We start from the raw sequence: 17225 nt of genomic DNA, 5'->3' as shown, positions 1-17225 counted from the left end.
ATTAGGCCAACTGAAAGCAGCACTTGACGAAAAGTATCCAGAATTAGTCAACAGAAAACACATAATCTTCCATCAGGATAACGCAAAACCGCACATTTCTTTGATGACCAGGCAAAAACTGTTACAGCTTGGTTGGGAAGTTCTGATTCATCCACTGTATTCACCAGACATTGCATCTTCGGATTTCCATATATTTCAGTCTTTACAAAATTCTCTTAATGGAAAAAATTTCAATTCCCTGGAAGACTGTAAAAGGCATCTGGAACAGTTCTTTGCTCAAAAAGATAAAAAGTTTTAGGAAGACGGAATTATGAAGTTGCCTGAAAAATGGAGGAAGGTAGTGGAACAAAAGGGTGAATACATAGTTCAATAAAGTTCTAGGTGAAAATGAAAAATGTGTCTTTTATTTTTACTAAAAACTGAAGGCACTTTTTGGCCAACCCAATAGTCACTCAATAAACATTAACTATAAAACTATAAAACTATTTAAAATATTCTCATGTAACTCTTCTAATATATTATAAACAGTACCATTGGGAATGTAAAGTTAAGTCACATTAAAAAATATGAACTAAACACTTAAGACTATGTAAAATGCTAGTCTTTACTAAATGTTTAGCTACTGCAGAAACATTCATTTTTTTAGGGTACTAAAGGACCTCCTTTCATCCAAAGTTCTGTTCTAATATTTGTCTTCATTTTTCTGGAACTGCATTTTTAACTTTAAGCCACGGCACACAATATATTTAGGAAGTTTTAGGCTCTAATTTTCTTCTACTTCTTGTATTTCTTCCATTTTTATGATCACTGAGCAAGCATATTTCATTTGGTTGTCACTGAAGACTGTTCTATGTGCCTAATGTTTAGTTCTCACTTTTTAAATTCTTGAAATGTATTTGCAAGGTCTTTCATTTATATACCAGTGATGTTTACCAGAGACTCTGCCTGCATATCCACTTTTCATCCCTCCAGACAGCAGTGGCCCACCAAGGTAGGCAAGGATGGAAAGCTTCAAAACTGCATGAAAGACTGAGAGATTCACTGAAGCTGTGGACCCACTCGATGCTGTCTTTACCTGAGGGTTGTTGTATTCTTTTGTTTTGTTTTTTAATCAGGTAACTATTATGATAAGGAATATAAATTAGAAAAACTATAGGGAATGACAATCAAGACATTCAAAGCTAAATGCAGATTGACATTCATATACTATGTAAGTTAAAATGTTGATTACAAAGGACAGTTGGGAATTTGAAATATTAACAAATGCATTTTTTTATCCTTGTAATTCTCTTTTATCAGCTACTCTCTCATTATTTAAAATCACAACAAAGGAAGCTGAGGTTTACGGTCCAAGAACATGAATACAAACCCACAAACACACACTGGTACAAAATTAAAAAGATAGCAAATGAGCTTTGAACAGATTTTATAAAACCTAAGGACAAACGATAGCCTTGAAAACCTAGACTTTAAATCAAACAAGAGTTCATAGAAGTGGGCAGGAGGTCGTTAAGGGAGAAAAGGTGTTGAGTTTCAGAATAAAAATATAGAGATATTCCAATGCAAATACACAGAGTCCCCAGGTATCAGGAATATTTTAGTAAAAGTGAAAGAAGAACAGTAGCGTAAGTCCTAGAAATTCCTTGAGAAAGGTACCTACAACCCACTTGAGTAGGAAAGAAATGGCCCACTTCCCCACCGGTAGATCAGGAAGACTACAGAACTTGCCTTGAAGCTCTGGGTCCTGCCTGAGGGGGCCCTTGAGTATCACAATAGCATAGACTGAGTCTGATTTTCAGGGACTGGGGCCTGGCAAGTCTTACTTCACTGTGTTACAGGAGAAACAGGATTCTTCAAACCTCTAAAAAAGGGCAGAGATGGAGCTTTTAGACCAAAAGAACCTGTGATTTGCCTGAGAAAGATGCAGATTGAATAGAAATATTGACCATCGGCCAAGGCAGTTCCAAAAACAATGCAAAAGATGCTAGTACAGGACAAGAAAGACCCGATGAAGTTGACTAAATCCAAGAGAATATCAGTAGGAAACAGGATAAACCAAGCAACAGTTATCCCCTCCACCACCAAGCCAGGAGCACTTAAGCTGGGGAATGGGCTTCCTCTGCCCCTGCCCCACCTACGTACTTCCCTAGGTGGTACCCAGTACACAAAGTGATTGGGTTAAATTTATCAAGTTCAAATCTTAAACGTATTAAGTTTAACCTGGATTGGCAAGAATTAGTATTTCATCAGCAGAAATGAGGTAAGTAGAATTCAGTTTTAGAAGAATAAAGAATATCCGATTTTTAAGAGAAGCACATTGGTGCTTATAAAATCCATACTTTCTCCAATTGCTATTGAATATAGCTTTCTAATACTCCTCCATGTCATGCTGTAAAACTGTTCTGAGCCTCACTCTCTAGAAGTCAGGATTTCCAGATATTGTGTGTTTCAAGTTACAGATCTTAGCATTCAGAAAAATTATGGCTCATTTCTTCTTCAAACAGTGAAAATAGTCTTCTAAATTATATGAAAGCAACATATCTCCTAGGAACAGAAAAAGTTACATGAAAATTTTTTACAAATAGAAATGATAAGAAATACTTTACACATTGTTTTCATATCAACATGCTTACCAGGTATGTTCTGGAACTGTCATCTGTAGTTATGTTTTAGGTCCACTTTCTCTGAGGGTTTTGTGGTATTACCTCCAAACAGTGGACTAATATTGTATTTTCTTTTGTGTATGTGCAAATATTGCATTTAGTTTTCCATTTTTACATTTTGCACAGCTCACTGAGATACAATAGGAAGTGCTTAATTGCTTATTCCTCAACTACTGAAGTATATACTTTCATTATAGCTTTAAGTTAAATATTTAGAATCAAAGTTATTGCTTTTTTAATACACATATGACGTTATCTACTCCAGAGTTTGTAATAAGTAACAACATCAATGTACATGCCAACTAAAATTACTTGAGTAAAGCATCTCATTATAACGACAGAATACCAGTCTCTCCTTGGGATGTACTATAAATATTGAGTGGTATTAAACTTATATTTAACATCCAGAAAAGTATACCTTGATTAAACTTGTATGTCTTTAGATAATAGTATAATGTCAAATTATTATGTATATATTCCTGTGGGTTTTTATCTTCTGAAATAACAGTAGTTTGCCTTTAGTTCATATATAATAATTTAAAAATCTAAAGACATTGAAAGAATTGACATTTGGATTATATTATTTTATAGAATGTTTAGTCTCCAAAACTGATAGAAACTTTGTAGTGTCTAGTATCAGCTATGCATGAGTAAAGTACTTTCTGTCAAATTAGGTTTTAGGTCCATTTTTACTAGTGTTTGTAAATTCAGTGACTGTATGCAGTTATCATGAAGTTAGATTTTCTGCTGCACTCATTGGGTCAGTTAAATATACACTGTGTGCTGGAATTTAATCTTGTCACATCTTTACCTAGTTAATGACCAGACACTATAGGTAAAAAAATTAATAAGAAATTGTTCCTGATTTATAATCTATGTGCCAAAAAAGTACTTTTAAGTGTATTATAACTAAATATATAAAGACACTGGTTAAAACAATTAAGGGAGCAATTAATTCTGGGGAAGCAAAGGAAGAAATGATGCCAGATAGAGTCATTCTGGGTGTAACCAAATTTTGCAGCTGCTACTCTCTAGACAACCTTAGGAGAGTTACAGTAACTTGCTTCTTCCTCAGTTTCCTCAGTTTGTATAATAGGGCTAGTATTAGTTCCTACCTACTAAGGGTTGTGGTAGATTAAATATAGTAGGTATAATACAGTTAACATGGTGCCTGAGTGGCACGTCGTAAGGATTAATAGATGTGGCAGGAGTAATCAGTGTAGAGGTGCAGAAGAAACCACTAGTATTAATGCTGTGGAACTAGCAAGGCTGAGCTGTGCCTCAACAAATACAGACCCTGGGGCACCTGCTTCCAAATTACCCTGTAAAGGAGGAGGTGCTTTTTTAAAAAAAATGTATTTCTAAGCTCACTGAAAAATTATATCTGTAGACTTCATTGAAGCAGAAATACTGGTGGTTAAGACTTGGAATTTTGGTTTTTAACAAGATTGTCCTGTGACTTTCATGCTTGCCTAAAAGTGAGAACCACTAACACAGTGTATTAAAAACACCAAATATAAAACTCCAGAGACTATCAACATTTAGAACTCAGGAAAAGGAAAAGCAGCCCAGCAAGCAGGTGAGTTGCCACAGATGTAGATGGAGGAAGCAATCAATACAAGAGCGCAATCTTAACATTCAAGGGAGAAAGCGTTTTAAGAAAACTCACGGTTGCCTGTTTCTTATTCTTCAATTCTCTCTTTGAAAAACAAAGAGAAATATTTCAGGCATAGCCAAAAATAATATAAGTATTTTTATATACCTGCTACCAAGCTAAAAACTAAAAATCACCAGAGTTAAGTCCTTTGTTATCTCCTCACAATTGCATCTTCTCCTCTTGACGCTCTTCTAATCCACATGACCAGTATGTTAAACATAGCATTTACTGTTTTCTGCATTTCTTTATACTTTAATACATATCTATGCATCCCTTATCAAAATGCATATTTTGAACTTAAATTTTATAATATGTCTGCTTTAAAATTAATTTTCGCTCAATATTTTGTGAAATCCATCCATGGTGATGTATTATGGCTTAGGTTCATTTTTCATGCTATATTTTAAATTATATTTTATGAAGAGTATACAATTTGATAATTCTATCTCTTACGGATGTTTAGATCATTCTCTGTGTTTTCTATGCCATGAATATTCCTGTTTCCTGTGTACACGAGTTTATCTGTTCTCATTGTAATATTGTTTTTATTGCCAAATGCTCTCCATACTTACACCAATTTACATACTCATAAAGACTATATTTTTAGAAGACAGTTTTCTGTAGGTCTCTTGCTTTTTTGCATAACATATGTGCAGAGGCACTGTCTTTTTATTCCAGCCTATCTTTTCAAGGTTATTTGCATAGCAAACATCCTTAGAATATAGAGACCTCCCCTGGAACAGAGGTAAAGCCCATTTAATATCTAGTATAATAAATATAGTGTCTCCCTCTTGGGCAATGGTTAGACAGGCTTGGGTACTGTCAGTTATAAAACACTAAGGTCTCTTAAGCTCAGGGTCCTACAGATGTGATACAAACAGAAGGCATGTGCAAAATCCAATTGGGCACTTCTGCATCACCCTGTGGGAATTGGGAGGCAAAGGGAACCAGTTTGAAAGTAAAGCTTGGACTGTCTGCTGTGTCATGAATCCTTTTCTCTGACTCAGTAGTCTGGATTCTTCTGCTTGTGCCCATGATACTGTTGCAGGCTAACTTGTTAGCTTGGAAGTAGACTAAAATCTTACCCATCCACCCTCTGCTGCTGCAGGTTCTTGACAGGTATAAAGATTCTCATTGTTTTATATTTGCAACAAACCTTAATGTGGTTATCTTTATAAGCTTTTATCTGGGAGATAACATAGTGGCTTTAATTTTCACTTCCTTGATTCACCGTGAGGCTGAGACTTTTCTCTAATTAGTTATTTGGGCTTTCTCATTTATGAAATACCTGTTCCTATTAGGCTCATTTTGCTATTGAATTCTTTTTCTTATTTAGTTATAGGAGTTATTAGTATATTCTGATTAACTGTATTTGTTCTAAATATCTTTTTTCAAGCCTCTGCCTTTATTTCACCTGTTTAATGAGGAGCACTGTTGAGAAGAAATTTTTATGCTAAAATTTTAAATTTAATATTAATTTCAAATTTAAGATTGGCTAATTTATCAATCTTTTCCTTTACTAATTGTGCTTTTCTATTCTGTTTAAGAAAGTAACACCTTACCTGAGGTCATAATGACATTCTTCTGTGTTTTTTCTAAATGATTTAACTTTTGCCTTTTAAATTTAAGTATTTGAAAAAAAAAAAAAATTTAAGTATGTGATCCTCCTGAGACTGCCTTTTCTTTTTTCTTTTCGTTATAAGATATGCAATAGGGATTACATTTATGTATTTTTTTATATATATAACCAATTGAGTAGTATATATTTTCATGTCTTCTATGTGAACAACCCCACAAATCTATATATGGGCTTTCTGTTCCATTTCATTATTTTGTTTGTCATTTGTCTAATGCTGTGCTAATAGCACATACTTGAGATTTTCATTTCCAGAAATATAGCAGGCTAGGCTATATAATTAGGATTAACCCACCCTCAGAAAACAACAAATATATAAATATATGAATATGTATATATATACACATTAACATATATAGTGTGTGTGTGTGTATGTATATATATGGTGCAGGCACACACACACGCACACACACACATCCCTTAAGTAAAAATCTAAGGGACAATGGAAAATCAAAGTAATAAATGGGATTTCCCACCCAAATTGCTTTTGTCCTCAGCTATTAACTAACCCATACAAACTTGAACTTTCTTATAGTTTGGCAGTGGTGAGGCAGACAGAATTGAAAACCCAAGGCCTGCCCAAAGCAAGGGATCATCTCCACTTTAATCTGTGACACCAAAGGGCTTCATATTCAAAGTAAAAGTGAACCATACTATTGATGCCCCTAGGAGCATATCAGAAACAAAGGTACATCTCTAACGGAATATAACTTTGTCCTAGGCCCCAAAGAATCCCCAGCAGTAGTATTTTTAGCCACGTGACCAACACACAGTTAAAAATACCAGGAACATTATTATATAATTCTTTTAATTTCAGGCTGGACAGCAGCGATGGTGGGAACAGGAGATTAAAATAAATGGGAATATTCAAAAGGGAGAATTAATTACATATAACTTGACTGAGCTAATTAAACCAGAGGCTTATGAAGTCCGACTGACTCCTCTCACCAAATTTGGAGAAGGAGATTCAACAATTCGTGTCATCAAATATAGTGGTAAGTAGCTTTTCATTTAAAAGTATTTATTTGCATGCTAAACTCTCTAGAAGGTTGTAACTATCTACCAAATTTAGACACAAAATAAAACTTAGCATATTGACTTTCTGGGTCATTAGCCAAGTGAAAAAAAAATCCCACAATACTTAATCATCATAATATTTGGTTATAAGTAGAGATATAGAAAAATGCTTAACATTGAACCTAGGTGATAATGTCACAGTGTCTTTTTATTTTCTATCCCATAGTTATGAAGCAGTATGTATACATTTTTTTTCAAATTCTTGATGATTTTAAAATTAATATCATTAAGAAATTAGGAAATGTGATTGAATTTTAAGTTTTTTTTCATTTTTTAGAGCAGTTTTAAGTTTACAGAAAATTGAGTAGGAAGTGCAGGGTGTTCCCATATATGCCTTCTCCCCCTGTCACAGTCTCCCCTATTATTAACATCCTACATTAATGTGGCACATTTCTTACAACTGATTAACAAATATTGATACATTATTAAAGTCAGTAGTTTACACTGGGGGGGTCATTATTTGTGTTGTACAGTTATATGGATTTTGACAACTGTGTAATGTTATTTATCCACCATTACAGTATCATACAGAATATTTTCACTGCTCTAAAATTCCTCTGTGCTCCACCTATTTATCCTTCCATCCCTCCTCCAACCCTGACAACCACAGATCTTATATCTATAGTTTTGCCTTTTCCAGAACGCTGTGTATTTGGAATCATACAACATATAACCTTTCCAAACTGGTTTATTGTACTTAGCAATACACATTTAAAGCTTTTCCATATCTTTTTGTGGCTAGGTAGCTCATTTCTTTCTATTCTTGAATAATATCCCATTGTGTAGATGTACCACAGTTTGTTTATCCATTCACCTATTGAATGACATCTTAGTTGATTTTCTTTTGGTCATTTTTTTCTTTTAGATCACTAATATTAATGTGTGTATGTTAGTTATAGTTTGCATTTATAAACAATATGCATTTAATATTTCTTTACTATTTAAATGTCCTATTTAAAAGTAGAAAATAGTATAAACCTGTGAAAAAAAGTTGGTCAAAAACTTTCTAATAGTTCAAATAGAAATAATGGTGATTAGATATGATATTATTTTTAACATATACCTGACAGATTAATATTTTATCAGTTGAGATTTATGTACATCTTTTTGGTTTAAATTTATAATATTCAAAGACTAGCTCTAAAATCATCAATGTATTTTTCAAGGTTGAATAAGTCACTGGCAAAATATTTCATATGTGTTTCATTACTTCAGTGGAATATTATTCTTTTTATTATTGATTGTTAAGGTTTGAGTTAAAAAAAGATAATAGAATGAGGTTATTTGCAGCTGAAGTTCTCCATTCTGTTTAGCATTAAGTATTTTTTCCTACTTAAGAGGGAAACAGTGAATACTGTCAGAAGTAAAACAATAAAGTGAAATTATTAAAAACTCATTAGAGTTGTGAAGTCACTTTTCTTCACTCTCATCAGTCAGAGTACACATTGGGCATTATATATTCAATTTTCATTAAAAAATTGAAATATATAATGTATAGTGGAATATTCATACAAGATCAAGGAATGTAAAAGCATTAGAATCACTGTGTATATTTTCTTGAATATGATTCTTTTAAAAATGTACATTTTCTTGTTAGTGATATAAATATTATTGCAGAAGAGCAATTGTTATTCTGTAATCACCTTCATGATTCCGTCGAGCAAACAACTAGATAACATCCCAGTATATTTTTCTAAATTTTTAGTGTCATATGTTTTTATAAAATATGAATTATCTCCTCCTAACTAGTATTTATGCTCCCTGCCCCTAAGTTGTAAAACTGTAAACTATGTAATATGGAGGGGCATTGGAAACCATGCATTACTATCCATTCCTTTAAAAGATGAAGATATTAAGACCCAGAAAGTTTGTGTCCTGTAGAGTTAAACAACTATGAAATGACTAACTCTGACTAAAACTAGGGCTCACTCCTCCATGACAGAAATCTTTACTTATTTGCTAAGTTTAGAAATTATTAGAACTTGTCTTACAGAGATATAGAAAAAAATCTTCATAAACTCAGTAGCTCTTATTGAAAACTCTGAGGTAACAAATGAAATGAAAAGTAAATCTGGAAAATAGATATTATGTTTAGTTCCAACTTTCTTTAATTATCTTTATATCTTAGGCATGCTTTTAAAATCTTAAACATTTTAATTAAAAATTACTTCTATATACTATGGACTTGGGTAAAGTATACTTTAATGTATATAAGCATATAATGTATATAGGCATCTATAAGAAATTTGACATGCTAGTTTGAAAAAAGAAAACTAGACTCACTGCAATATTTCAAATTTAGAATGGCAAATTTTCACAAGGTTAATTGTGATATTTATAGTGAATTTGGTGACTAAAATATTGTAGGAGAAGTCTCAAAATTCAGTCTGGTCAGAGGTTACATGTAGCTGTGACATTTCTTAGAACTAAATTATAATTTAAAGATGCTTACTTCTTTCAAAGACAATATATAAAAATTGTAACTTCATATTATTCTAATTATGAAATAATTTTAATTTTTAACAATTAATTTTCAAATTAAAATATACCGATACCTTGCAAGAAAGGGAATTATTTTTTCTCCCCTTCAGTGGAACTAATAAATGTATAGTCCCTTCTCTGTGTTATTCATTTCATAATTTACAATGGGGAATGAACAATTAGAACAACTAAAATAATGGGAATAGTCTGTCTTCTCAATGTAGAGATAGTAAAAAGTAATTTATTGAGAAACTAATCACTTTGTTAAAATTGATCTCAGTGTACTAAATTTAACAATTATATATGAACTTAGTTCATGCATGTGTGTGTATTTTTGACTATCATACTTTGCTAGTATGTCCAAGTTTAACAAAAGTGGTTAATGGCAAATACTAGGAATTAACAACAAAGTAGACAACCTTCTGGACGTTAGATTAACTGTCCATTGTAATTTTGGGAGACTGCAATAATGCTTTCTTTTATCCAGAACGGAATTTTCTCTCAGAGTGATAAATGCCTAATTGATATATACAGCTACCATTTTGTCTCTTAGGTTAGACATATTTTTGTTGCTGTTTCAGTAATATTTAAAGTATTCATTCCTCTTCAGGTAGAAGTCACTTGACACTTGTATTGCAAACACAATTAGTTTTTTGAGATAAATATTTATTCTGGTACACGAAAATACAAATGCATTGCTTAGCATTTGAAGACTGTGTGTGTGTGTGTGTGTGTGTGAATGTAATTAAAGCAGCATCAAAGTAGCTATTTGTTTTGGGACACACATAATGACATGATATGAAGATTGCTTTAGTTTCACCAGAAGTAGATAACAGCAAAAAAAAACTAAAGTGTAATCTCTGTTGGATAATTGCATTCATTGTTAAAACATCTAGATTATAGGTTGTCAGCCTCAGTTTTGATTTCTCGGTTTTGTTTAGCACTGGTTAAGATATAAAAGATCAGCAACTCCATTCCTTGGAAAATGAACAAATCCCACAGCTATTTAGCATTGATCTTTTGGGTACTTTGAGGCTGTTACTGCTGAGCTCCAGAGTAGATTCTATTCAATCCTCTAGAACAAAATGGATTACAGATATAATTCTCCATGGCCACAGTGGGCAAGATCATTAAGTTTTGGTTAGGCACTATGAGACACTGATTAGACTTTGATTTATAAAAGACATTCAAGCCATGCTAACATTATTTTTTGCTTTTCTTGTAGCTCCTGTTAATCCTCATTTGAGTAAGTATATTTTCACTTTAAAAATGGCACTGTATTTGACAATTAAGAAAAATAGAAAATGCATAAACATACAAAGATTATTTAGCAACTGTTCATATTTGGTTTAAAATAGAATGGCTTAGAAACAGTAAAACTGACATAATTGTAAATTTTAAATTTCAAAGGATATGGGTGTAAAGACAAATAATTTAATATTGATAATTGACTTTTGCTAAATATGGAGCCGTTTCCCCAACATGCTTAACATTTGTTATTTGTGTAACTGTAGTTTACACAAATAACAAATGTTATTTGTGTAAACTACAAATAATAAACTGTTGTTTCTTTTGTGGCATTGCATATTATTTGTATTGCTATTATTTGTTTCTTTAATTTTCATTCTTCGATTTCTACATTCTACTCATGAAATATTATATTTACTTAGAAAGTTAGTATTTGAATGGTTTAAGCAAGATTTTTCATGGATCATTATTCTATATCCCAATCTTATATGAAGAAGAAGATAATCTGAGCACCATCCTCTTGATAATATTTCATTTTAAAATTAAGAATTGATTTTTGTCTTCTATTTTGTGTCTAGCAATATATTGTTCTTGTCTAACAAAAGAGAGAAGAGCCAACTTTATACTCTTACACATATCCATTCAACATTCTCAGTTTCCTATACTTAGTGAAGAAAATGTCCAAATCTTTTTTCTCATTTTACTGTATTCTCTTTTCTGCAATAGCCTTTAACTGATTATATAACAAAGACCAAATTCTGTAACCTCTGTTCTTGCTGTATTTCTTACCAAAGATCCTCTTTTACTCTGCTCTTGCATATCCAAATACTAATACTGAATATTTTTATAGATCTTTATTGTTCACATCTTGCTTCAGTGCATAAAAGTTCATTTAGTCATCACAATGACCCTTTAATGTGGATATTATTATCGACTCTTTGAGGTTCATTTTTCTTATAATGTTTTGCACAAATACTTCTTCCTCCATTAATTATTCCCTCGTTTTGATTTTCCATAACAATTTATCTTCATCTATGTGGAAGCTATTTTTGATTTTCTCATATCCTCCAGTAGACTGTAAGATACTTAAGACTAAATCTGTTTCTAATTTCTCTCTACATCTCACTATCTTTGTGTCTATCACAGCATCTCATATTTAGCAGGTGTTCAATGATCATTTGCTAAAAGAACAAATACATGACAGTTTCAAGATGAATTAATGGCATAAATCAGGTTCTCCCTGGCTTCTACCCAGGGTACTATTGCTAATTAGTTACTATATTGATTATAATTCTTTTGAAGGTAAGTTCTCTGACTGCACTTCCAGTAGAAATGTTTAAAAACAGTTGTCATGAGAAGATTAAAAGCAAATACAGGGGCTTCCCTGGTGGCGCAGTGGTTGGGAGTCTGCCTGCCAATGCAGGGGATACGGGTTCGAGCCCTGGTCTGGGAAGATCCCACATGCCGCGGAGCAACTAGGCCCGTGAGCCACAATTACTGAGCCTGCGCGTCTGGAGCCTGTGCTCCGCAACAAGAGGGGCCGCGATAGTGAGAGGCCCGCGCACCGCGATGAAGAGTGGCCCCCGCTTGCCGCAACTGGAGAAAGCCCTCGCACAGAAACGAAGACCCAACACAGCCATAAATAAATAAATAAATAAATAAATAAATAAAAAGTAAATACAGTCCATTAATGGACACTTAGGTTGTTTCTATTTCTCATATATTGCAAATAATACTGCATTGAACATGTGAGTGCACATATCTCTTTAAGGTACTCATTTCATTTCCTTTGGTTATATATTCTTAAGAGGTATTGCTGGATAATATGGTAGTTCTGTATTTAGGTTTTTTTAGGAACCTTCATACTGTTTTCCATAATAGCTGTACCAATTTACATTGCCACCAATAGTATAAAACTACTATACTCTTTTGATTACTGTAGCTTTGCAATATATTTGAAAATCAGTAAGTGTGATGTTTCCAGCATTGTTCTTCCTCCTCCTAATTGTGTTGGCAATTTGGGGTCTTTTGTGGTTCGATAAGAATTTTAGGAATATTTTCTATTTCTATTTAAAAAAAAAAACGCTACTGGCAATGCCATGGGGATTGCATTGAATATATAGACCATTTTGGGTAGTATAGAGATTTTAACAGTATTAATTCTTCCAATCCAAGAACATGAGACATCTTTCCATTTATTTGTGTCTTCTTTAATTTCTTTCATCAATGTTTCATAGTTTTCAGTGTACAAGTCTTTCATCTCTTTGGTTAAGTTTATTCCTAAGTATTTTATTCTTTTTGATGCTACTGAAAATGAGATCATTTTCTTAATTCCCCTTTCTGATAGTTCATTGTTAGTGTATAGAAACACACAGATTAATTCAAGGGCATGATCCCAACTTCAAGGGCTCCACTCCCAGGAATATCTGATAAATCTAACCCATTGCAGGGGGAAAAAAATGGGAGTTTTTATTATTTAGGTGTTTATATCTTTATGAATTGCAGGGAATCTGTACTCAGTTTTGACTTCATTATTTACTAGCTGGAATTAGCCAAAGCTTTCTCCTACATGAGCCTCATGAGTTAACATTTCTGTATTTTCATAGAGTTCTTATAAGTTTGAATGAAATAATATAAACTATGTTTATTTTTTTTCAGTTAAGGATAATTTTAATTTTGTTTCTAGTGGAGATTATAAACTCCATTATTTACCCCCCTGTTTCAAGCAGGGTCCATCCCAGTAAGAAAACCTTTTGATACCTAGAAACATTACTACCACCCTCATTTCAGGGACACTTAAGGAAAACTCTCAGTGAACTTGTTGTTGGGCCTTAACTCAGCATGTGGCTGGCATCCAAGAAATCCCAGTCCTTCCACAGGGTCTTCATAAAGTTCTTTTCATTACTTTATTTCTAGTGAATTTCAAGCACCTGGCAAATCCACATTCAAATAAAGCATGAAAGATAACTACTTTTAAAAATAATTTGCCATTATCTTCCCCTAAGTAAACTTCCATTTGTGCAAATGGGTATACGTGAAAGCATCTCGAGACGTGGAGTAAAAAATTGTAACCTCAAGATATACAGCTTTAAAGTGCTGTTGGGTAAATTAATAAAGATCTTTTTCTAATTGACAGTTTTGTTTGGATTGTACCTATACTTGAACAATGAAAGTTGGGGAAATTCTTCAGCCATAATTCAAGCATGCATTTTATTCTTTAATTTCAATTATCTGGATATTTCAGAGGAAAATCGTTTGGGTTTAAATTATTAAATAAGAGACTGATTTACATATCAAGATTATTTTTCATTTTCATTAAAATTGAAATAGTTTTAAGTTCAGTCATCTTGTGCATTATTTTGGCTATGGTGCCATTGTTGCAATCTTGCATTATTATTGCTGTATAATGTTTTAAATTTTTCTTATAAGAATATTGCAATATTTGTATTCATTTAATTTATTTTAATTATTTTAATTAAAATTTGTCAACAGGAGAATTTCACTGTGGATTTGAAGATGGTAACATTTGTTTGTTTACCCAAGATGATACAGACAATTTTGACTGGACAAAGCAAAGTACTGCAACAAGAAATACAAAATATACTCCAAACACTGGACCTAACGCTGATCGTAGTGGCTCCAAAGAAGGTATGAGGGTATGAAATGTTGTGTTCATAACAATCATACTCTAGCCTTGGACTTTTTAGGAATGCTGTTAATACGAAATGCAAGGTAATGTTTAGCAATAGATTTGAAGATTTTGGAATAAAACATGAAATTTTTATGTACCATACAAATAATTCAGATATTTCCAAAGTCTGTAATCATTAATTTTCACTCAGAACTCACTGACATATATAGAGAGTTTAGGAATTTTTTTTTGATAATTCAAGTCTAAAATTCCAATTTTGTCTCAAAGTTTTTATACATTTTAAACAATTTTATCTTTATATAGATTATTTATTCTTTATATTATGTTTGTATATATAGATTTTATAAATGAGATGCAGACTCTCCTATCAATCTTTACTTTGTATGAAAACGCTAAAACTTCTCAGTGATTTTAAATTTCATGTTGCCTAATAATAATTTGCTTAAACATTTTATTTTGTCTTTTTAAAGGTTTTTATATGTACATTGAGACATCTAGACCCAGATTGGAAGGAGAAAAGGCTCGACTTCTCAGCCCTGTTTTCAGCATAGCTCCCAAAAACCCTTATGGACCCACGAACACTGCATATTGTTTCAGCTTCTTTTATCACATGTATGGACAACATATAGGTGAGATGGAAAGAATTACTATGTTTATTCTAAAGTAAATCGTAACTCAGAAGAAAAAGGTTCACAAGCACATAGCATGAAATCAATTTTAGTCAAAGAGTATCATCATTGACTTTTAAATGGCTTACCGGCAAATTGCAAAATAAGATGCTAAGAATGTTCCCCCATCATGTGCTAATTTCCCAAATTTATATTAAAATTTGAAATTTGGGTGCATTACCTACCTCCTCTAGAATCCTAATTCAGGCAGACCATCAATAGGTTAAGTTCTTTATGAGATCTTCTTGGGAATTAATACCGGTATAATTTACTGTGTTTCTTTCCAAAGAAATTTGCTTGAATAATGACTCAATGTATATTAATGACCGTGAAAAGAAGCATTGCCATACTTGGAAGACAAGTGCTTTTAGCACTATCTACACATTTGGAATATTGGTGATAGTTTCTGGTTTATAAAGTATGCCTAACACACCTAGTAGGATTTAAGAACATCCTTGATCCTGAAAAACATACAAATATGAAGACACACTTCCTGCCCTTAGAGACCTTAAGAGTAACAAAGGCTAAGATGAGTAAACACGCAATCATGCTAGACAGAATACCACATAACCTCGAGAACGAACCTAACAAACCTGGTAAGGGCAGGGGATGGAAGGAATTCATACAGATCTACAATTCTTTATGTGCAATTCTAAAATCAAAACAACTGAACACAAAATTGTTTTAAATGTAATTATCTGCCAACACATGCTAACCTGATCTACATGTGTTAGAATATCTGGCCTGAACTGATATGAACATATGTATAGTCTTTATCCAAATGAGTGTGAACATACATACTATTTACAGCAAAAATATTACTGTGTTTAATTATGGGATTCTGTTTCAGTTCTTTCCTGGGGATGTCACATAATATACAAGACATACACTCTTAGCTTTCTAAAATAAGACAAAATTCTGAATGGTGAAGCATATCTAGCTCCACAGAGGTTGGCAAGGGATTGTGGATCTCTGTCTATTTGGAGGATAAGGCAATGCTTTGGGACAAAGGGAAATGTTTCTCTATGAAAGAAGTGTACATTTTCAATAGACAGAGATAAGCATAAGGAAGATTAAAGCACTGGTAATGAGGAAGTAAAATGCAAGATGTGAGGATAACGTTGTCTTAAGATAAATTTAACAAAACTAAAAATGTAAATATTTTCATATAAAGTAACAAAATTGTGCACATGATATACACCAGCTACTAGACTTATTTAAGTGAAGTAATCCTTTTAATAAATTTATAAAAATGAGCATCATTATCCATCTTTCACAGTTGAGAAAACTGAACCTCAGTGAGTTTGTATGAATTACAAGTAACTGGTTATGCTGGTGTTCAGATTCATAGCCAACATTATTACCAGTATTCTTCACAGTGGAGCAGTAGGTGACAAGCCCAGAAAGGAAAACTCTTATGCAGTAAAAAATGCCCTCAACATGAAGTTAGGAAACCTGGGTGGGAATTTGGTTGTAGCAGTCAGTCACTGTAAGAATTTACAGAAGTCACTTAAAATGTCTGGATCTTGGTCTCCTCATCTGTACAATAGGAATAATAATTCCTATTTAGTTCAAGTTAAATGAGATAACATATATAAAATCTTCTATCAGATGGTAGACACTCATAATCTTAGGTTACTTTGAATTTCAAAGAGCAGCAATATTAGCAATAATAAAGTAATAGCTAATATTTATGAAGTACTCATAATGGACCAGGACACTATTCCTAACACGTGATGGATTATTTCTCTTAATGTTCACAGTAAACATTTGCACTCATTAAAATTGTTATCCTGTTTTTTATAGATAAGGAAACTAAAATATAGGGAATTTTAATTACCATGCCCATCATATCATAACTGATAAGTAGTGAAGCCAAAATACTAATCTGGGAAGCTGGACACATAGTTTGCCTGCTTCACCACTCTTCAGGGAGACCTTTGCAATGTTGTGAAAACTTAGCTATTTAGTAGTCAGGGCGGAGTTATTACGGATTTTGTGCAGACAACAAGCATAGTGAGATCTATGATTTGGAAAAATAAATCTTATAAGCGTGGGTAAAATTATTGAGAAACAGAATATAGACTGGAAAAGCAATTAGAAAACTATGAGAATAGTCATGGGTTCACTACGGCCTAAACTA

The 17225-nt window shown here is 32.7% G+C and overlaps 1 protein-coding gene across 1 annotated transcript in view; it reads left to right on the top strand.

Annotated features, from left to right (window-relative positions):
* The window catches only part of MDGA2 (MAM domain containing glycosylphosphatidylinositol anchor 2), an 811172-nt gene that overhangs the window by 758213 nt on the left and 35734 nt on the right, over window positions 1-17225 (top strand). Inside the window, exons 11-14 of the mRNA XM_061182503.1 lie at window positions 6774-6951; window positions 10740-10760; window positions 14255-14410; window positions 14885-15043. Coding sequence (XP_061038486.1) covers window positions 6774-6951; window positions 10740-10760; window positions 14255-14410; window positions 14885-15043 — 514 coding nt within the window. The remainder of the gene's footprint in view (window positions 1-6773; window positions 6952-10739; window positions 10761-14254; window positions 14411-14884; window positions 15044-17225) is intronic.

Source organism: Eubalaena glacialis, chromosome 2 (assembly GCF_028564815.1).
Source record: "Eubalaena glacialis isolate mEubGla1 chromosome 2, mEubGla1.1.hap2.+ XY, whole genome shotgun sequence".
NCBI classification, from domain to species: Eukaryota; Metazoa; Chordata; class Mammalia; order Artiodactyla; family Balaenidae; genus Eubalaena; species Eubalaena glacialis.
This window is presented reverse-complemented; position numbering and strand designations above follow the sequence as displayed.